Raw genomic sequence first — 21,035 nt, 5'->3', positions numbered from 1 at the left:
CGTGTTAGGCTTGAAAATCGGCCACACGTGGGGGTGTGTTGAGAGTTGCCCCACATCGGTGAGGGGACAAGTTTGTTATGTGCTTATATGGTCTTGGACTACTCCCCATATTGCCAATTGGTTTTATAGTGGAACTCCAATTTTATCATTAGTTACATTTTTTAATTATATTGTAATGTACATATTTGTTGGTTTCGTATGTGTTGAGAGTTGCCCCACATCGGTGAGGGGACAAGTTTGTTATGTGCTTATATGGTCTTGGGCTACTCCCCATATTGCCAATTGGTTTTATAGTGGAACTCCAATTTTATCATTAGTTACATTTTTTAATTATATTGTAATGTACATATTTGTTGGTTTCGTATTTGTTATTAAACGTAGAGAAATCATGTATCATATTAATTTTAATACTGAATACAACCCATTCCAAATAAGTTCATATATACAAATATTCCTTGAGAATGTTTTAGTTGATTTAAAGATAATTAATTTTTTTAAAATGTGGTTAGCTAGGTATCTCGTTCATACACAACTAACATAAATTCACACCTCGTTAATTAAGACATTGTGTAAATCTGAATAGTTTATATTTCTTTTGAGATCTCGAAATAACTTTGCATTTATCTGCTAATTTGGTTCGAATTTTGTAATAATATTAAAAAAAACATTCATTTTCTTAACCATCACCTTCATTGTGTAGATTACTGTAAGAAATTTGACAGAGAAATGTGTTGAGATGTTTGACCATGAAAAAGATGTTTACATAATATAAGAGGGTACAAATTGAACATAGGGAGTTTTCTCTATACCAGCATGCATTGATCATATCTGGACCAACATAAGTAACAGTACTAAAACTCTTCAACATAATTATACCCATAAACTAGGGCAAGAACCCTATTATTTTTCGACATTAATCCAACATAGTTATAAATATATGGAACATTATCGAACTTTACTGCGTTTATGTGAGAAGTCTACTCTCCCTGTGGTACTGCATTTGTTTCATAACCAGTACTTCAGGATTAATACAGCAACGATGCTGAACTTTACAAGATGTGAGCTTATTCGTTGGATCAGGCCGTACACTTCACAGCTTCACCAGATGGAGTCCAAATTGAATGGTTGCTCCGAATGCTGCAGTGGCATCGATTCCATCATCTGATCATTAGTACTCGACGAAGAAGCTTGGAAATTTGAATTTATATGATCCATAGTAGTACTGGATCCAAAGTGATGAGACATTGACGGCATCATTCCTTGCTGGATATGATCATATGATGAGTAATCTAGAGTACTAGTGCCTGCTGTAGCTTGAACATGATTAGTAGCTCTTGGTTGATAATTACTACCATTATTATTAGTACTACTCCTAAGTTGTAATGCCCTAAGAAGCAACGAATTCACCGAAAGATTTGAGGGACTTAGCAAGCTTGACGGCAATGAAAGAGCGTTGGCGGCTGCCTCTCTTGCCGCTGTTGCTGCCCAAGTCATTTTCAAACTCATGTTGGTAACGTCGTTTATGTTGTTCTTGCTATGATCAAGAATATTGCTGTAATAGCTTTGGGGTGAAGAAATGTTGTTGCTGAACCCGCTGGATGAATTTGCGTTAATATTGCTGTTTAGGTTTGGCAGCTCGATGTCTCCGAATTCGTTAACAATTGAGTTCGTATCGTCGCAGGGAGACTCGTTGGTTGGCTGCTTCTGTGAGGATGTTGTTGCTTGTTGTGGCTTTTTCAATGCACTAATGTTTTTTTGGAAAACCCTACAAACCACCCATTCTTCCTGCATAAATTAAGCCTAGCAAGTTAAGGAATTATAAATAATATAATCGAGTTATAAAGGCCAAGTGTTTAAGATTGTTTCTTAAATGGCTTAAAGCACTTTATGGCAGCCAAAAGTGCTTATGACTATTTTTTACAGAAAAAGTTTGGCGTGTTTATGTTTAATAAAAGACTTCTCTGAACAAACACCTTTTTAATTTAGAAGAACCTCCAAGTGTTTTTCAGGCACTTCTAGCAATAGTGTTATCAGTCGAAGAGGTTTTAAGATAACAGCCCCAAACGATCCAATTGTTCTACTTCTGTAGTAATTTGTACCTTTGAGGATTTGAAAGGATGCTTGTTTTCTAGTCTGTATTCATGCATGACCCAGTTGCTTTTCTCACCCCTTGGAGCTCTGCCCTTGTAGAAAACTAGGGTTTTCTTCATCCCAACCAGCACACCTACACGACGTATTTCCTTGTCTTTCCCAGTTGTTTTCCAGTAGCCAGCTTCCGTGGCTCGGTTGGTTCGAAGTCCAGTTGGATATTTTCGGTCTCTCAGGTTGAAGAAGTACCATTCTTTCTCTCCCATCGAAGCCTTGCCTGCACCAACCGCATAATAATTTAGTTTGTTATAAGTTGCATATATCCCTTAAATACTTTACCGTAAAGAAATTATTCCTATCAAAATTATGAATATTTAAGCTAAGAACGTTCGGAAAACATAGTATTCAAGTATATCTTTTGGTAAATTAGTATAAGAAAAAAATGCATATTGTGAAACAATTTTTAAAGGTCTACTTGCATTTTTTAATAAAAAGATCCACTGTAAATCTAAGAAAAGTCCACTATATGAAAAAATGTCGGGGGAACTGTGTATTTGGTGTGGTTGGCAAACAAATCAGAGAGGAAGGAAGAGAATGGAACATTTCATTCCCATTTTGATCCAAGCAATAGTCTATATTGAAGTAACCCAAATTGTAGGGAGAGAGACTCGAACTTAGTGCTCTAGTCAACTTACTAAGCCTAGATCTGCTCCCCAAACTATCCCTTCTTCCTTTTTGGATTACATGTTGTTTTCAGGAAAGATTGCTTTACTTGCGTAAATTCAACAAAGGCAAATTCAAGAAATACAGATTGTGATCTCATCAAGATCGTTACTAAAAGCAAGGAATGAGAAACGAAATATCATAGAAAATTAGGTATAATCAGATGAATTTAGATGAAGAGGCAAACATGTAAGGCTGATATACAGAAGAATAGGGTTGAATATGATGCACATATAAACATATAATCTGACCATATATATATACCTGGGAGGTCCCAAGGTTCACACTTATTAAGATCAACGACTGCTACTGCTTTCGACGTGAAACTAACATCGGAAACCTTGTGGCACAGATAGTGCGTTATCAGTTCTTCATCTGTAGGATGGAATCTGAACCCTGGAGGAAGACTCTCTTGCATTCTTGATTCGATAAACAAACCAAGTGGATTTGATTTCGATGCGAAATTAAGAAAAGGCAAGCAGCTAGCAGAAACCCTAGTATGGATATCTGATGCTAGCCGGCCAGCTTAAAAGTAAAGCTCAAGGTGATCAGGTATTAATGGTTTGTACTTTGTGTTGTATAAACTCAATCTTCAACAAGAAGCAGCCTAGCCATTAGCCACATTATTCTTATTATATTTTGATAACTACAGCTAACACTTTGACAAAGATGGTAATTGGAAAGTCCTACTTTTCTTAAGAAATTAAATAATTGAATTTACCAAAACACCCCAGCTACTACTATACTTGAACAAGTAATAGAGGGGTATGTATATTTTCTGGTAGTCGTCTCTGAGGCTTGAGATTATTACCAAGCTCCATACGGCTGTGGCATTGACTACGAATGATTCAATCAAGGTGGATAAGACAATTGTGCCGTTTTAAATAAAATTTGGTAGAAGATGAGTGGCAAGGCATGAGGTTTTCTCTTTGTTGTACCAGATTTCATGTATTTTGCTTCTAATTCCATGATCCAGTCCAACAACCTTCACCCATTTCTACCCACCAAACCTTGGCTACGCTACTACTACGTACTATCAGTCCAATGGGAACATGGCAATCTATACAGTATTATCCCTTTTCATCCAATCATAAATTACCGACATTTGTCATCAATTGACATCTCAAACAAGTTGAGGAGAAAGTTCAACTCCTTAGAAGAACACATGTAAAATCCCTCTAATTTCTTGACATGAATTCACATTCTCAACACACCCTTCATGCATGATATTATTTAAGTCTAAAACGTAGACAACACATATTGGAAGCAGATGAGCAGTACATCATAAATGAAGTTGATGTTCTACCATAAAAGTGAAGAAAATTGAATAACAACTATAAAACCAATTGACAATAAAAGAAATCACTCAACTCTTTATAAACACGTATATAATTCCTTAATTTCTATATCAGATTAACACTCTAAACAACATCATCTTCTTCTGATTGTGAAAGTCCTTGCAACTCTTTGATTACTATAGTATATGAAGTTTAATTAGTTTATTTATTATCTTAAACAATACCAAATATAGCCTATATACGGATACATTCATGGATAGATTGCTTGATATGCTGCAAATTTTAATTAATTAGATTGCATGTTTGGAAGTTTGCATGATATGATAGTTTGTTTATGGCAAAGAATATTGCATAATTGACAGTTCAAAGATCTTTCGATGCATATATAATGGTTGGCTGTAGGTGTAGGCTATAGGTGTGGCTTATGTTCTGTTTCTGATTTATTTAATTAATTATAATCAGTGTGCACAAGTTTACCAAGAGTGGTTAAAATGGTGACCAACCCGCACGACCGTATCCAAAGCGTTTCTGTTGGATCTTTTTCTTCATTCAGTCACTCACCTCCTTTTGTCTTCGAAGCTTTGCATAAAATTCAATCCTAACTCCAGCTTTTGATGTAGTACTACATCCATCTTTCCTGCATGCTAGGGTTTCTAGAAGACTAGAAACATCTCTCTCTCGGGTGCTCATTATTATATCTTTGGGTTGAAATTTACACGATGATCACTGTATCATTACCTTTTGCATAAGTTTGATTATAAGAAAAAATAAGGATGGTGACTTTTGGTCAAAGTTCTAAAAGACATTAGGCACGGCTGACAGAGATTCAGCGCCTAGGTGTCTAGGTGGTACTTTTTTAATTTTAATTAAAATATATAACATATAAATAAATGTCTACTTATACTTAAACAAATACATAATTATATGAGGATACATAAATTGCAAAATAAAATGACACATAAGTTATAAAGTACTATAATATATTGAAAACATTGTGAACACGCATATATATAATGAGCGTTTATCTAAGTACCCAGCAAATATCTTATGATTTATTGAAAAAATAAAATGCAAAAAATTGAAAGTTATTTATTTTTTGTCTATGTGAGAGTCGAGACTTAAGTGGTCTAAGAGGGTGTCTAGGCAAGTTTAGGCCGACCAGGTGGGTGCCTAGGTAGATATAAGCGTCATTTTTTAATTTTTAAACTCCTATGAATTAATCGTGGCAATTGACAACTGTCTAGGCAATATTTTTTAGAACACTGCATTTGATTTGAAAATTTACTTTACGATGCCTTTTGAATTAGAAGCTCGAAACTCCCTCCTATTTTATTAAAAAGACTTTTTATTAACAAAAGCGTTATTTATTTTTTTATTTTTTATTTTTTTTGTGAAAAGAAGAAAGAAGACGTGATGGTGATCTTCCATTGGCACCTCCTCCTTGCCTGATGACACCACCAGCTAGTCCATCCCCACTGCGTCCGACCACCTATCCACCAATACATCTCCTTTATCTCTCTCTCTCAATATCGAAACTCCCTCCGTTTTTACTTATTATCAAAACTTATTGGTGCTTAATTTGAACAGAATTGGATAACTCACTACATCCAAGCTACTTTAAAAGAAAGAAACAAGAAATGTTGTCCAGTTTAAAAGTAGAAGAATGATGAATCATAACAGTTTTACCCTTCATAGAATCATGCAATGGAGCTTTCCGTGAGTTATATGGTGAAATTCTGTTTACACTCAAGAATTGTCTTTTGACATCCAATTTTATTAAAAAGAGTTCAAGACAGTTTTACCCTTTTACATGTAGGAGCCCCTCTGTCTAATAACAATTTATTAACAAAAGTGTTAATAATTTTTTTTCTTTTATTTTTAATTTTTTTTGTAAAAAGAAAAAAGAAGACGTGATGGTGATCTTCCATTGGCGCCTCCTCCCTACCTGACGACACCACCAGCTAGTCCATCCTACAGCATCCAACCACCTATCCACCAATACGTCTCCTTTATCTCTCTCTCAAAATTGATCCAATGGTGGTGGTGGTCCTAAAGGAGTACTTATGTGCTTCATAGCTGAACAGTGAACACCATAGCCTTCTTAGCCACTGCTACTCACTCCAATCGCCCGACCTCCTCTTCTCAATCCTACTGCAAGGCACTCTCTCTGGTTAGTCCATAGCCAAAACAACAGGCAATTACTCAAAATTAAAAAGGAGAAAACGTTCCTTGAAAACCTTGTGCATACAAGGTGTTCCCTAGTCTCTATCCCCCCCTCCAATGGCGGCTTGGCCGTCAAAAACTCTAATTTTTTTTTCTCTTTTTAATTTTGTATTTGTTTTTATCAGTGTTAGGTTGTACGGGCAAAGATAGTCAAAGGAAATAAGTGTCTTTATGGTCAACATAGTTCGGCCATCTGAATACTAAACTAAGAAGTGCAACTGAGAGCAACCGTTCATAAAACACCTCACTTTGTCAGGTCTAATGAAGTGACCCCGACCTAGATGTAAATAGAAAACCAACCAACCAGAAACAGTGTTGTTTACTTGTCCAAACTGAAGATGCTTCTATATCACTCGACTTTCAAGTTCCAGTGTTGCTTACTTATCCAAACTAAAGATGTCGCCGGTTGTCAATGCAGTGATGTTTACTTATTGAAAGTGAAGTTGTGTTGATAAGAGCGTTAGGATAGTATTTTTCTCAGGGTTGTGAGACAGGTTTGGGCTGTGAGAAGGGTTTCGTGTAGAGTGAGGGTTTTCAAGTAAAGCGTTTTGAGTTGTTTGTTGAGTTGAAGAGATCTCTACATTGCAAATCCTCTCATATTTATAGGAACAAATTTTCTTGATGCCCAAGTATGCCGAATTGTAATATTATGATAATATTCCAATTCCTCAGCATATTCTTTGAATATGTTCAGAATAATTTTTGGCCAAAACTCTAGCACCAATTGTCACCCTTTTTTTATTAAAACTCTGAACCTAAACTTATTATGTGACTTATTCATTCTTCATCCCACCAGCCACAATCTTCAATCTTTAGAATATTCTGATTCGTATCAGAAAACATCTCAATCTCAACAACTCTAACTTACCCGAGACTCGGCTACTCCATCAACGATGCATTTTACTTCTGGCCCGAGACTACCGAAACTCAATTCTGCCAAAATCATGATTTAGGCCCAAACACGTTCCTTGAAAACCCTTGTGCATACAAGATTCTCCCTAGTCCGTCTCTCCCCTCTCCAATGGCGGCTTGGCCGTAAAAAAATTTCATTTTTTTATTTCTAGTTTTTTATTATTATTAATTTTCAAATTAATAAATCTTTTTTAAAGGTTCTAGTATATTCTTAAATGTGTTTGGGTGTCCAGAGAAATTAAAAATAATTAGGGGTACCCAAAGAAATTGTGTGTCTAGAGACAACTTTGGGTGTAAACATAAATTTCCGAGTTATATTTAGGAATGTATTTACTATTGGGGAATCAAGAATTGGATAAATTTTTCAGTGTGGCTAGAACACGAACATATACGCCATATGTCACTTGAAAAAAAAAAATCCCATGACCCAAAAAAAAAAAAAAAACACAACCCTCCATTTGTAGAACAACATATGGCGTATCACCTCATGTTTCCGGCCACGTTAAAAATCTCTTTAGGAATTGATGTTTTTGGGGCTTGTCAAACAAAGGTACGAAGTTATAGTTAAAAACTCAGTCCATTGTAGTCACTTAATGCTACGGTCTAGTGATATTCCTCTTACCTTGTAAGTGAGATGTCTTAGGTTCGATTATCGCTAAAGCGAATTTGAACCACATTATTGCTAGCCCATTGTGAGGCGCTCACTCCCCCACCCCTTTATGCGGATAATATCGTTTGTAAAAAAATAATAATAAAAGGTTTAGTCCAGTGTAAACTAATTAATTAATACAAATCATAGTTTAGTGCTTCATATTCTGGTGATTTGATTCGTGCCTGATAAAGTAATCAACCGCTGATTGGATCGACAAACATGTCTGCAGAAATCTTAATGGCAAAGTTAAAGACAAGAAGAAACAACTAAGAAGATTTCCAAAAGAGAAGCTCCAATTGACACCGCCTCTAATTCATAGCTTTATAAAAAGGTTCTTTATATATTATAGGAGGCAAAGAATACTAATACCTTCAAGCCTCCACTAATTATCTAACCAAAACCTTGTCCAGAAACTTATGTCATGTCCTCTTTTTTTTATCTAATTACCTAATTGAAATTATTATTATTATTTTTTTCAACTTCTTTTTGTTTGGAAATAATATTATCCTAATACTTCTTTTAAAAAGTAGCATGCATACATGTCTACCAATGCGTGTGGCTTGGTTTTGGTCTCTTCCTTTTATTTTTGTTTCTAGTTATATTTGTTTATTTGGATATAGCATAGGCCCCTTTCTTGTAGAATAGGATCACGATTTGTTTCACACAATGTGAGCACATGCAAGAGAACTATTTTCATAGGATTGACCTTCTACTTCTACCTAATTAGGAATAGATTTTCATAAGCAATTTACTCAGTACTTATTGTAATCTCTTTTACCAAAGAAAAAAAAGAATAAAAAGTTCGTGCAATCTCAACAATAGTTGTTGGTGTTAGTGAGAAATACTTACAAATCAAAGTGCAATCTCAACAATAGATGTTGGTGTTAGTGAGAAATACTTATGAATCAAACTTTAGAGAATTTTTTTTTACTTCTATGATGTTAACAATAGTTGCAATAATAGTTGAGTTTAAGAATTTCTTTTTTTTTTCAAATAGTGTTTTAAGTATTTTTTACTATAAAATAGACAATTTAAGCGACTTATATACAATTATATCTAATTATTAATATGGAACATATATAAGGTAAAGTTGGTACTTGCAATATTGGAGGACACATGAGACATTTCCTTGGAAATCAAACGAACTATTTCGACCAACAAGGAAGAGATTTATGAAAGCAAACCAAAGCAAAGGCTTTAACTTTTTTCAAGTACTACTCCCATTTTGCCGTTGTGCTTTGTGAAGGAGAGAGACTACGAGAGAGGCTCCATAGAAACTCATTTTTTGGAGAAGAAAATGCCATGTTCAGCTGAGGAAGCACTTGTTAGGCTCTTCTACAACACTTCCTCCTCCTTCCTCCTCCTCCTCCTCCTCCTCTACGTCTCCTCCATTTTTCTTTTCAAACTCTTCTACTTTGTCGGCAGCAACCCTATTTTCCCAAGGTTTTAATTATATACTTAAGTTTTAAGTTCTTAACTGCATGCTCGCTTTTGTGTTTTACTTCTTTAATTTACTTAAATCTTCACCCTTTTGTATGCATTTATTTGTTGGATTGCAGAAGCCAGAATGGTTGCGAAGACTATGTGTTTTCGGATGAAGAAGAGGAGGAGGAGGAGGAAGAAGAAGAATTAGAAGAAGACGAAGAAGAAGACGAAGAAAGGCAATTTCATGTTCATAGTCACCAATACTGCAGAACCATAAATGATCATGATCTGGTGGCTGACATCATGCGCGGCAACGAATCACTAAGGTTTTTGCCCAACAATAACCTTCAGCATCATCATCAAAAAAAAAATTCCGAAGACCAGTTCATTAGCGCACGGGAGAGCTTAATAATTGAAGAACGCCAAGATGAATCTTTGCATGAGTCACCACAAGGTTCAGAATCTGAATATGACGATCAAGGTGTGGAGGAAATCCCAGTGAAAGAAACAGCGTCAGTTCTCAATTCTGTCGCGAATGATCGAGTGTGGTCCACATCTCCGATAACCATAGAACCACATAAAAGTGACAAAAATGGTGACGGTATGTCATATTATATCAAGCACCAAAGTTTGTTACACTTAGCTAGCTAGTCACATGATGTACTTCTAATACTTGTACTATCTGCAGCCTGACATTGCTTATGTTATTTGATCATACAGATAATTGTGATGAACACAACACTGAAATCAATAGGGCAGATCAGACGCATTTATCCGGTGACGAAAATTTTGTTGTTTATGGGCCATCACAATTGAAGAACAAGAAGTTCCAAGTTCAAGACAATAAAGAGGATGAAATTTTTGGTGACTCAACCGTTGGATCAACTTCTAAGAGCTCTTCTGAATGGAGAAGCTCAATTAACTGCAGGGATTCTGCCACTGAAGATCCTTTTTCCTCCTCGTCCCGGAGAAGCTGCCCCAAATGGGAGTCTTACACAGTCTTCCAAAAGTATGATGAAGAAATGATGTTCTTAGACAGAATTAGTGCCCAAAAGCTCCATGAAACAGGTAATTTTAAATTTAGTTTAATTTAGCTATATTTTCTTCCTTTTTGTAATGATTTGTTTTATTAATATCTTAAGCGGACATTATACGTGCTATATTTTTATTTTAGAATCACTTAAGTCTATTCAAGTTTGTCCAAGATCAATTTCGGAAAGGATAGTTCATAGAATCTCTATGGCAACAAAAAGGCCGCCTGATGTACGTCACAACCCTTATCATGAGCTGGAGGCTGCTTACGTTGCACAAATTTGCTTAACATGGGAAGCACTTAATTGGAACTACAAGAATTTTGAGCAAAAAAGGGCATCACGACGTGATCAGTTTGATCCCGGCGTTCCTGGCGAATTAGCACAGCAATTTCAGCAATTTCAAGTGCTTCTACGAAGATATGTAGAGAATGAGCCTTATGAGCAAGGCAGGAGGCCAGAGATTTATGCTAGGATGAGGCTTTTGGCACCAAAGTTACTTCAAGTGCCAGAATATCAAGGTACATCTGCAGAGGAATTGTACTTTAACTTCTTTTAATTCACTCTTTTTCTTTAAAAATTTGATCTATGTTACATGATAGGATTTTTAAAGTTGTACCAAAGATATGTAAAATGTCTAGGGATCAAACAAAGTTAATTAACTAATGCATGACTTCTATGTCTTAAGTTTCAGAAGATGGTGAGCATGAAAAGGACGAAGGTTTTGGCTCAAAAATTTCATCAGCTGCATTTTTAATGATAATGGAAGACGGAATCCGAACGTTCATGGATTTTCTCAAGGCTGATAAGATAAAACCCTGCCAGAAATTAGCATCCATGTTCAAAAGAAAACGAAAAGGTTCAGTTGATCCCACTCTTCTCCATCTGATGAAGAAAGTAAATCAAAAAGTAAGTTAGTGTGTGTGTGTGTGTGTATCACAATTCTTGATTATGTTATCATTATTTATTACCATACCAAATAGAATCTAGAATGGAAGTCCATCATTTATTAAGGAACTGATAGTCGATATGTTAATAGTAATATCGATAATACTAATACCAAATATAGTCCAGAACGTAAATCCTTTATTAAAACTGATTGTGGATACGTCATTAATAATGTCAATATTACTATTGTAAAAGCGTACCAACATGTGATTGATACATTCTTAACAATATCAATGCACGTCCGTTCTTTTAAGTTAATGTATAATAATTTCCAAATATATTCTTACTTCTCCCAATTTCATGAGCAGAAGAAGATGAAAATCAAAGATCTTCGACGTTCCCACAAATGCCTGAGAAAGCGAAGCTTGAAGGTGGAGGAAGAGATGGAGATACTGATGGGTCTAATTGACCTAAAACTGGTATCTAGGGTTTTGAGAATGACCGATCTAAATGCAGAACAATTACATTGGTGCGAAGCAAAGATGAGCAAAGTGAGAGTTCTGGATGGAAAAAGATACCAAAGAGATTCCTCCCCACTTTTCTTCCCAGCACAATGACCCACGTACCACCACTGTGTTGCTTTCATGACTAGACATCGTGACATGAATGTGCATGCATGACTGCGCAAAGAATGAATGAATATCCTACCCACCCAGCAGCAGGTACCCTTTTGTAAATACCACTCTAATATATAATATTATGTTATGGAGGTAGGGCCTATAACTACATATCAAAGTAATAAGCACATGAAGGTGACATGGACTTTGAAGATTTGGAATCCAGGAAAGAATGTTAGGAGAGAGAGAAGGAACATGAAGAGATAGAGACATGAGGAACTTTAGCTTTAGCTTTTTTAAGGGTTTATCTACAAGCAGGGATTTGAGCTGAATCAAAAGAAGAGAAGACTGAAGAGGAAGAATAGCAAGAAGGCTGCTGCAAACACATGATGAAGATGAAGTGGAATAAAAAAAGGTAGCACATGGTACACTCAAGGGATTAGGGTTATATCATATATTTGTGGTTAATTTAGGGTTTAGGACCCACTTAGTTGGGGGATGAAAAAAATAAATAAAGTCTAATAAATCAACATCTTTAAGATTTTTGGATCTGGAGGGTGGAGCTACATTGAGATTTCATACTTTTTTTAAAGGTAATGTCCCATTGACTATTGTAGTTGGGCAAAGGAAATATATTCATTTTATACTTAGTTAATTACCGCATAAAAAATTGAAATATAATCTCAAATATGAAATGTCATAGATATCATTTGCTGAAAATTTTGTAGTATGACATAGCTCGGAGTATATTTGAAAATCTCGTCACTACAACATCAAAACAAGAATGTGTTCCTTCATCCATTACAATTAGAATTGTTGAAGTTAATCATGTGTACATGATGTCAATCGTAACTGATACTTGATTATAATTCGTACGCAACAATAATCTGATATCAACCACACGAATTTGCGCCATCAACCCTATCACTCTCCTTAATTTATCATATAAATTATAATCAATCATTGTTTTGTTTGCTAACTAACAGTATAATGCATACTAGGGTTTGGGAATTCCAATCTCTCTTTATATGGTTCGTATCACTTACGCATATATTTCAGAAGATTGAAATAATAAAAATAACAACAAAAGCTTCAGAAACTACTTACCAAACTATTGGTTGCCAAGGTTGTCCCCGGCCACATCATCTGCCTCCGTCTTCGAAACATCATCTCCATCTGGAATTGGCGTTGCGCCGAAGATCGAGTTCAAACGCAGAGAGACAGGCCTATCAGGCCCTTAATCTAGTTTAGTGGGCCGTGCTTAAGCCTACCCAAGACATTGTACAGGCCTATCAGGCCCTTAAATAATGATGAAAATACTAACCAAATTAAACTTTTTTTTTTTTTTTAAGTACAAGATATTTTCTACACTAATACTCATTAAAGGGAGCGTGGAGAGTTTGAATCGATGATGCAGTGAAGGTGAAGATCCTGAATATAAAAAAAAAGGTGTATTACTAGAACAACATACATAGCACTGGTACATCGTTAAATGACGCCATGTCATGGAACAATGACATATGAACAAAAATTTACATATATCTTTATTTTACGAGTAATGCTAGTAGACCAAATTTGTAAATTATATGATGTGTCATCCATAAAAAATAAACATGTTAATCAGCACTTAAGTAATAATTTAATCGTTAACAACCACGTCATACGATTATAAAATTTAATTTAAATAATTAGTCTCTCTAATATTATTCTTATTTTATAACATATTACGTCACCGTAACGGTGTATTCGTTCCGACTAAATATAACTCCTAACTTTACGAACATCCCCAAGGCAGTGGTATGCGGAAGAATCGAACATAAAGGAAAGGGTATGGAGCTGTGGTTCCCACTTCCATTCTGTATGTTACAGACATGTCTGTCCTTTCCAACTTGGATTGGAATCATTCAGGTTCCTTTGCAATTAGCCATTTCTGCAAGCCTTAACCCATCGGAATCTAATTAACGATCATCTGCCATGTTTTTTTACCCCCTCTTTTTTGTCATCAAACTTTGATGTGCTTCCTTAAACTTTGGCTAATAGTTTTCAAATTCGGGTTTGGCAAAGTAACGTACTCAAAACCACGTTCGTGTAATTTGTGTCACTTTCATGCCTCCCCCAATTGCATTTCGCCTATTGGGTGTAGCACCACTTTAAGAAAAAAAAAAAAAAGTGGTTACAACAATCTGATCATGTCATTTGTACGTTATGTTTTATAAAAAGGGATTTGTTATCTACACATTCTTTTTTACTTTTCTCACATTCTTTGTTAATCTCTGTCATTTAATCTTATTCAATTCATCCGATCAGACGATCGAAAATTAAAAAAATATGAGATAAGTAAAAAGAGGTATGTGAATATCACACCCCTATAAAAATTTGAACATTATATATTTTGATCTCACATGGTCATATTTGATGTGAAAAATGATCTATTAAAACAACGTTGCTGAATTTTTCCGACAAAAAAAAAAAAAAAACAGCGTTACTGAATTTCTCACTTATTTTAAATACTCATTGCATCGTCCATAGAATTGTTCAAACCGTGCAGATACATTTATCTTCTTTTTTGGTTGATTATCCATTTCAACTTGTCCAATCAAATAACAAGAAAATCTGCACGACTTCAAATTTAAGAGTTGGATAAAGATTTGAGTTTCCTTAATCATAATCTTTCTTTAAGTTTATCAGAAAATTAAAAAAAAAAAAAATTAGTTGGATAGTGCACTGCACAGAGTTAATGAGCACTGGTCAATGGGAAATTCGCTATAAATAAATAGGAAAATTAATAAAAATGTTTAAAAAATTTTAAATTTTAATCATAAGGATTATATAAAAAATAAAATAAATAGTCACAATATTAACTTTTTAATATAAAAACATATTTTTTTATTAAAATAAGCGTTAACAGAGCTTTTCGTTAAAATTTAGATATTTTCCTTTGCGGGCTTGTGCTAAAATAAGAATATAATTAATTATTTATAGTATTATACTATTATTACAGAAGAAAAGGAGCTGGAGATCCCGACCACGTGGACCAAATCGAGCTCATCCATCACCAATCTCAACCTCATCCAACGGTCCATAATATAGATCATCCCCTGTTTTCTCTCTCCGTCCCCTGTTTCTACGAATCATAAATACTCAGCCTCCCAACCCTTATCTCTCTCTCCCTCTCAGACGCCCAGAAAAAATCTCTGTTTTGCAGACCCGGTTCCTTCTTCCCCTCAAATCCTCCCGGAGGAGCCTCCTGTGGCTGCAGCTCAAGGTTCTTGCTTCCTCCCTTTATTTCTTGAGTTTTCTGCAACTTTTCCATCAACAGATCTGCAACTTATTAAAAAATCACGAAGAAAAACTGATAATTTCCCATTTTTTCCTTCTGGGGTTGTTTAACAAAAATCATATTTTATATTTAAATCTTAATGCAAAAGTTTGTATTATTTTATTCTGTTTTTGGGGTTGATTTTGATGAAATGAAATCTGGGTGTGCAGGCTTTATTGTTGGTGAGATCTCTCCAACAGAAGAAGCGAAGATGATGAGCAGGTGCGGTTACGAGCAGAGCGCCATGGTAGGCTGCGAGGGGATGGATTCAGTTGTGTGCCCAAAACCACGTCGTTTGAGCTTTCTAACTCCTTCCTTCAACGACAACATCAGACCCTTTAGATACTTCAAGTACGTACCTTTTTTTTTTTTTTTTCTCGCACTTCTCTGTTTTTCTTAAGGTTTTAATTCGTAGGTCGAGTCAAAGGTTGTTCTTTCTTGGGTGTTTGATTTTTGTTGTTGCTGCTGCAACAGTCACAACCAATCGGAGATTGGAGATTCTGAAGCTGGGTCTGAGATTCTGGATATTATTCTCGCCAAGGTTCCTCTCTTCCCCTTAAATTTATTGAGCTAATATTCATGGGATGTATTTTTGAGCTAATATTCAGAGAAAATGATTTCGTAATACGGAACCGAGCGCAATGATGTTCTAAGATTCTTGCCGACCTCATTTAATGGAAAAAGGCTTTGTTGTTTTTATTCAGAGAAAGTGATTTTCGCGCACCTCCTTTTTTCCGTACATCCAGTCTAATAAAGTGACATAAGTAAACCGTGGTTTGGTGGTTGTGCAGAGAAAAAGAGCGTCCGGAAATCATTTCTTGTATTCATTTTATATTTCTGGTTTGGTGGTTTGAAATTTGTTTTTTTTATGGGCAGGAATTAGTTTATTTTTAATTCTGTTGTCATGTTTTAGCTGAATCTTCATCATATGAAAAAATCCCAAGAACAAAAGCTAATTATTTCATCCTGTTTTGTGGTTAATTTATGAAAACAGGGGAATTGTGATGATAGGTTTAGTACTAATCAATTGGCTTCGTCGCCGCCGTTTTTCTGCGGGTCTCCGCCGAGCAGGGCATCAAATCCTGTAATCCAAGACGAGCATTTCGGCAACAGCAGCAATATGGCTCCGTTTTTGCCGACACAGCCCATGTTGTCATCACGCAACGGAGGCTGTGTCCGGATGAAATCCGGGGACAAGGCAGTCGCGGTGCGGATCGAAGGGTTTGATTGTCTTAGCGGGGACCGCAGGAACTGCAGCATCTCGGCTATAGCTTAGACACAGTAAGGGTATGGAATAGAGCCCTCTCAGTTTCGGAAGAAGCAAGGTTTTTTTTTAGAAAAGTAGAGGGCTTTGTGCTTTGGGAAAATATCAAGAGGAGGAGGAAGAAGATAATGTTTTTTTGGGGGGGTCTTTGAGATGGAGAGAATGTAATTTTTGTATATACAAGTCATGTGAGTTGATCTAATTTGCTTAATTTATGGCGAAGGTTTTTTTGTGTAAAACTCAAAAGATGTATATGTAAATTAAGGTGATGGGAGATGTTCCATTTTGAGGAATAAAAGGGAAGAGAGGAGGGAGAGAGAGAGAGAGAGAGAGAGAGGAAGGCTTAAAGTCTTTAACTTTCTCTCTCTAAGGAGTAAAGGCTATGTTTGGATTCTCATAATCCTCCCATTGTAATTGTATCTTGGAGGAAATGGGGATTGGATCTATTTGGAATTTGATGTGTTATTGCATGGTTTATGCATTGTAATTTTCTCCCATGGCAGTTTGTTATTGACTTGGAATATTTTCACAATTGAATCTTCAAAATTTCTTCTTGAGAAGTATGTGGATGTCATTGTAGCACTGCAACAAGCCGTTCACACATTGACGTACGTTTTAACTTTCTTAAATATTAAGTGGTGTGTCTGCAAGCCCTTGCATCTCCAAAAATATCTTCTTGAGATGCAATTGCGTTGTTATAAGATGCCATAACTTTTTCACATAACAGTGAGCTGGCGTAGCAAACATTTTCCATGAAAGGCACATGGTGTTTTAATACTTAAGTCATAAAGCTTTAAATTAAATTGATGGGTCAATGGTTGAGTAAAATAAGCAACATTATTGAGAAGTGGTGGTCTTGGTGGCCGCCTAAATCTAAATTAAATTGAGATCTTAATCAAATCAAATTTCCAAGTTGCATTTGTGGAAAAAGGGAGGATTGGGAAGGTGGGTGGGAGGAAGATAGGAGGGCAAGTGTGGGGTAATGGGGTTTCCTTGGAAGCATCGCATAACATGTGGTGGGACTTGGCCTCTTTCTTTGTTTGTTTGTTTGCTACTATTTGGCCTGCTGGCTTTTGCTGACTTGGTGTTGGCGTGGAGGATTGCTGTTAGGGATTTGCACTTTTGAATGGTTCAACTCCAAAGGGTGACTAGTCAAATATCTGGTAGCGAAAGCTGACCTACGCACTTGTGATGGAGAAATATTTGTGCAAAGGCGCCCTAATCACGGACATTAACTTTCATAGCACTGTTATGCAGTTGAAACTCCTCTTCTTAATTATAAGAGACTATAATTTGTAGTTAGGGTATGTTTCTTCCATATTTGGAGAGATATACGCCAACTCAAGATTTCCGCCTCACTGTCTTTTCGGCTTCCGGAAGAGATGGATAACTGTGGCTTGCTATCAATTGTCATCCTTAAAAAAAAAAAAAAGATTTCTGCCTCACTATATGTCATTTTTATGGTATAATTTATGTATCTGGATACAATTATATGTTTTTTTAAAAAAAAAATATAAGTAGACATTTTTTTATATGTTGTATAATACATTTATTTAACATTAGAAACAACTGCCAAGACCCTTGCATATGCTTCGTCTAGACGTCTAGATGCTAGACTCTTACCTGCTGTTGGATTAGCGCCTATAACCATTTCCAACCTTGACTGTATATGTGTTTGCATGAAATAAGGATCATAGAATACTGCGTGTGAAGCGACAGAAGGGACATCGACACTCGTGATAGCAAGGGATAGAACATACCTTTTGCAGCCTACCACATTCAAAGACCCATGCAAATCAGGCTCTTCTTGTCAATGTTGAGGTAAAAACACATATCAGAATTAACGAGAGAAGTAATACTTTGATTTGTTATTGTTTTTTGTTTTAAATTTCACTCGTTATGCTTGGGAGGTATATTCAATTGAGATTTTGAAGGGTTTTAATGGATTTATATATCCATAAATTTTGATAGAGTTTATTTGATTTCTAGAGATTTTATGTAAAATTTTAAGTGAATAAATACTTGAAAATACTTAAAATACATTACAAAAAAATCTCTCTAATTCCCTCGATTTTCCCAACTTAAAATTTAAAAAAAAAAAATCAATTTCAAATTAGATACACCTGCAATGTTATAAAGTCTTTTGAAATCCTGATTGAATACACTTAGAGCTCATCTGGATGTGCTTTTAAATTAGTTGAAAACGCTTTTGGTGAAAATATTTTTGGAACCAATCCTTAGTAAAAATGTAAGTAAATTTTGGAAAAGCACTTAAAGTGTCACATCCCGGCATAGGCCCCCATTACATTCCAGGCTCGACTCCACTGTATCACGTTATTGTTCGCTTTGGGCTCCAACCACGCCCTAACGGTTTTGTTTCTGGGAACTCACACAAAAACTTCCCAGTGGGTCACCCATCCTGGAATGGCTCTCGCGCGAACTAGTTTAACTTCGGAGTTCCGATAGAACCGGAAGCCAATGAGTTCCCAAAAAGCCTCGTGCTAGGTAAAGATGGGAATATACATATAAGGCTTACATGATCCACTCCCCTAAACGATAATGGATGTAACAATCCACCACCCCTTAGGGGCCCGACGTCCTCGTCGGCACACATCTGGCCAAGGATTGGCTCTGATATTAAGTGTTATCTGGAAGAAGCACATAACTGGTGCTTCTTGCAGAAAACACTTCAAGTGTTTTTGGAACCAAAAAATATTTTCTCTAAAAGCGTTTTCAGTCATTTTAAAAGCGCATGCAAACAAATCCTTAGACTTTCAGAGAACCACTTGAAATCTTGATCGAACACTTCTAAATTTGAGTGTATTAAGGTTAATTTTATACTTTTGAGTAATTTGAGTGTGGATATGGGGGAAAATTGTATTACTGATCAATGTTGCAGGCTCTACACACCACCAAATGTGACAATCTTCAACTGAGTGGGCTTACACATGGCGAAAGTCCGAATGCACATATTAGTATCAACGACTGTCAAACTGTCGAGGTCTCCAACCTTCATATTTTTTGCACCCGAAGATATTCCGAACACAGATGGAATCGACATCTCTGCGTCAAGCCATATCAATATCCACGACTCCATAATTCCAACTGGTCAGAGCTCACACAATTCAAATTTCAGAAAGAAAATTTAAAATCCCTATTTGGTATTAATCCTTTTAGGAAGGGTTTACTAATTTTTTGTTATTAAAATTTTTTAATTAATACAAAAAAAACTACCATTTTGTCATTCAATCATATTAATAAGATTTTTACTTAAAATTTTAGTCAACCAAGGACCATAACCAAAGTTTTCCAATAAATTAATAGGAAAACTAACGAAAAGTAAAAAAAAACTTTAGTTTTAATGAAAAATGAAAAATAAACATGTACTGAATAGTACCAGAAAAATGTAAAAATGTGATTTTTCATTAAAAATGAACAGTACCAGGAGTGTTTCGTTAAAACTCTCTAAATTAATACTCTCACAAAGCGCTGCGCTAATTAAATTCCTAAACTCAATATTCATGCGTATAGCGTGGGAAGCTTAGGATAAGGTGGTGCTCAAGAGAGAGTCGAAGAGATTCATGTGATGCATTGTAATTTCAGTAGCGCACAAAATGGAGCTAGAATTAAGACATGACAACATATTTTTATAATCAACTTTTAATGGTACTATAACTAAAGAAAATAGATAGATGGGAGATGGAAGAGAAAAAAACTAAGTCTAAACATCTCTCATAAGTTCACTAATTACTTAATTATTTATTGGCGGATCTCTTTGTATGTGTTGTCCAGAAAGATGAGGACTCAATGATTATTCGTTAGCCGGAACCAGAAGTTAAAATTTTGGTAGATAGGGTTCCTGTAAAAACTTCTTTCGAGGAATGGGCCAGACCGGGTCATTTCTCAAGAACAATAGTTAAGGGATCTGATATTACCACTTGGATTTGGAACCTACACACCGATGCTCACGATTTTGATAGCCATACCAGTGATTTGGAGGAGATCTCTCGAAAAGTATTTAGTGCCCATTTCGGTCAACTCTCCATCATCTTTCTTTGGCTGAGTGGTATGTATATTATAATTATAGTTTTCGATTGTGTTATGTGACTCACTTTAACTATTATGTCATACTTTTGTTAATTTGATTGTTGACTAAAATGTTCAACTCAACTACAATGAAACAGTTTAAAGAAATTGACATAATGACTGCAGTAGGGTATGTGATACAATTAAAAGGTCATCAAATTTAAAACTGAAGTTACGACCAAAGTGAAACACAAGTATAAATCTGAAGATCACTATCGCAATTTAACCCTAAAATAATATAAATAAAAGTAAGAGAGTTTGAATGCTATGAATATCAATAATAAATCATAAAACTCTCATCAACTCACTACATTTGGAGTTCAAAATCTCTTCATCTCTTCAAAATAGTTTAGTAGGAATATCGAATGTATTAAAAAAATTTAAATATATTGCTATGGACACACAATAGCATTCCATAAAACACTAAAACGTTTAACCCAAAATTATTCATTAAAAAAAAAAGGAAAAAGAATTTAAAAAAACACAATCCGCTGCGTATCGAACCCAGG

At 35.5% G+C, this 21,035-nt stretch overlaps 3 protein-coding genes across 3 annotated transcripts; 2 read left to right on the top strand and 1 right to left on the bottom strand.

Moving 5' to 3' along the window:
• Window positions 1-855: 855 nt before the first annotated feature.
• LOC137714002 (protein CUP-SHAPED COTYLEDON 1-like) lies at window positions 856-3,374 on the bottom strand. Its single transcript, XM_068453361.1, has 3 exons — window positions 3,076-3,374; window positions 2,100-2,365; window positions 856-1,785 (listed from the first exon to the last, which is right to left on the bottom strand). The coding sequence occupies exons 1-3, from the start codon at window positions 3,227-3,229 to the stop codon at window positions 1,099-1,101; spliced, it is 1,107 nt and encodes a 368-aa protein (XP_068309462.1). The 5' UTR covers window positions 3,230-3,374; the 3' UTR covers window positions 856-1,098.
• A 5,717-nt stretch (window positions 3,375-9,091) lies between these two features.
• On the top strand, window positions 9,092-12,507 carry LOC137713862 (uncharacterized). The gene is made up of 6 exons (XM_068453214.1): window positions 9,092-9,339; window positions 9,456-9,922; window positions 10,042-10,389; window positions 10,496-10,873; window positions 11,041-11,261; window positions 11,609-12,507. The coding sequence occupies exons 1-6, from the start codon at window positions 9,194-9,196 to the stop codon at window positions 11,855-11,857; spliced, it is 1,809 nt and encodes a 602-aa protein (XP_068309315.1). The 5' UTR covers window positions 9,092-9,193; the 3' UTR covers window positions 11,858-12,507.
• A 2,457-nt stretch (window positions 12,508-14,964) lies between these two features.
• LOC137712928 (uncharacterized) lies at window positions 14,965-16,893 on the top strand. Its single transcript, XM_068452132.1, has 4 exons — window positions 14,965-15,122; window positions 15,347-15,527; window positions 15,651-15,717; window positions 16,171-16,893. Exons 2-4 carry the CDS (start codon window positions 15,388-15,390, stop codon window positions 16,450-16,452), a joined length of 489 nt encoding a protein of 162 aa, XP_068308233.1. The 5' UTR covers window positions 14,965-15,122; window positions 15,347-15,387; the 3' UTR covers window positions 16,453-16,893.
• The last annotated feature ends 4,142 nt before the right edge of the window (window positions 16,894-21,035 follow it).

The sequence above is a fragment of the Pyrus communis genome, chromosome 13, assembly GCF_963583255.1.
Source record: "Pyrus communis chromosome 13, drPyrComm1.1, whole genome shotgun sequence".
Lineage (NCBI taxonomy): Eukaryota > Viridiplantae > Streptophyta > Magnoliopsida > Rosales > Rosaceae > Pyrus > Pyrus communis.
The sequence above is the reverse complement of the archived record's forward strand: the minus strand, read 5'-3'. Positions and strand labels throughout refer to the sequence as shown.

Bases quoted from the DNA above. Each gene is read 5' to 3' on its own strand.
- LOC137714002 (XM_068453361.1), bottom strand. From the start codon at position 3,229: ATGCAAGAGAGTCTTCCTCCAGGGTTCAGATTCCATCCTACAGATGAA. The intron at 2,366-3,075 runs GTATATATATAT...CGGTTGGTGCAG, and splicing joins TGAACCTTGGGACCTCCCAG to GCAAGGCTTCGATGGGAGAG. The intron at 1,786-2,099 runs GTACAAATTACT...TAATTTATGCAG, and splicing joins ATCCTTTCAAATCCTCAAAG to GAAGAATGGGTGGTTTGTAG.
- LOC137713862 (XM_068453214.1), top strand. From the start codon at position 9,194: ATGCCATGTTCAGCTGAGGAAGCACTTGTTAGGCTCTTCTACAACACT. The intron at 9,340-9,455 runs GTTTTAATTATA...GTTGGATTGCAG, and splicing joins AGCAACCCTATTTTCCCAAG to AAGCCAGAATGGTTGCGAAG. The intron at 10,874-11,040 runs GTACATCTGCAG...CTATGTCTTAAG, and splicing joins TCAAGTGCCAGAATATCAAG to TTTCAGAAGATGGTGAGCAT.
- LOC137712928 (XM_068452132.1), top strand. From the start codon at position 15,388: ATGATGAGCAGGTGCGGTTACGAGCAGAGCGCCATGGTAGGCTGCGAG. The intron at 15,528-15,650 runs GTACGTACCTTT...CTGCTGCAACAG, and splicing joins AGACCCTTTAGATACTTCAA to TCACAACCAATCGGAGATTG. The intron at 15,718-16,170 runs GTTCCTCTCTTC...TTATGAAAACAG, and splicing joins TGGATATTATTCTCGCCAAG to GGGAATTGTGATGATAGGTT.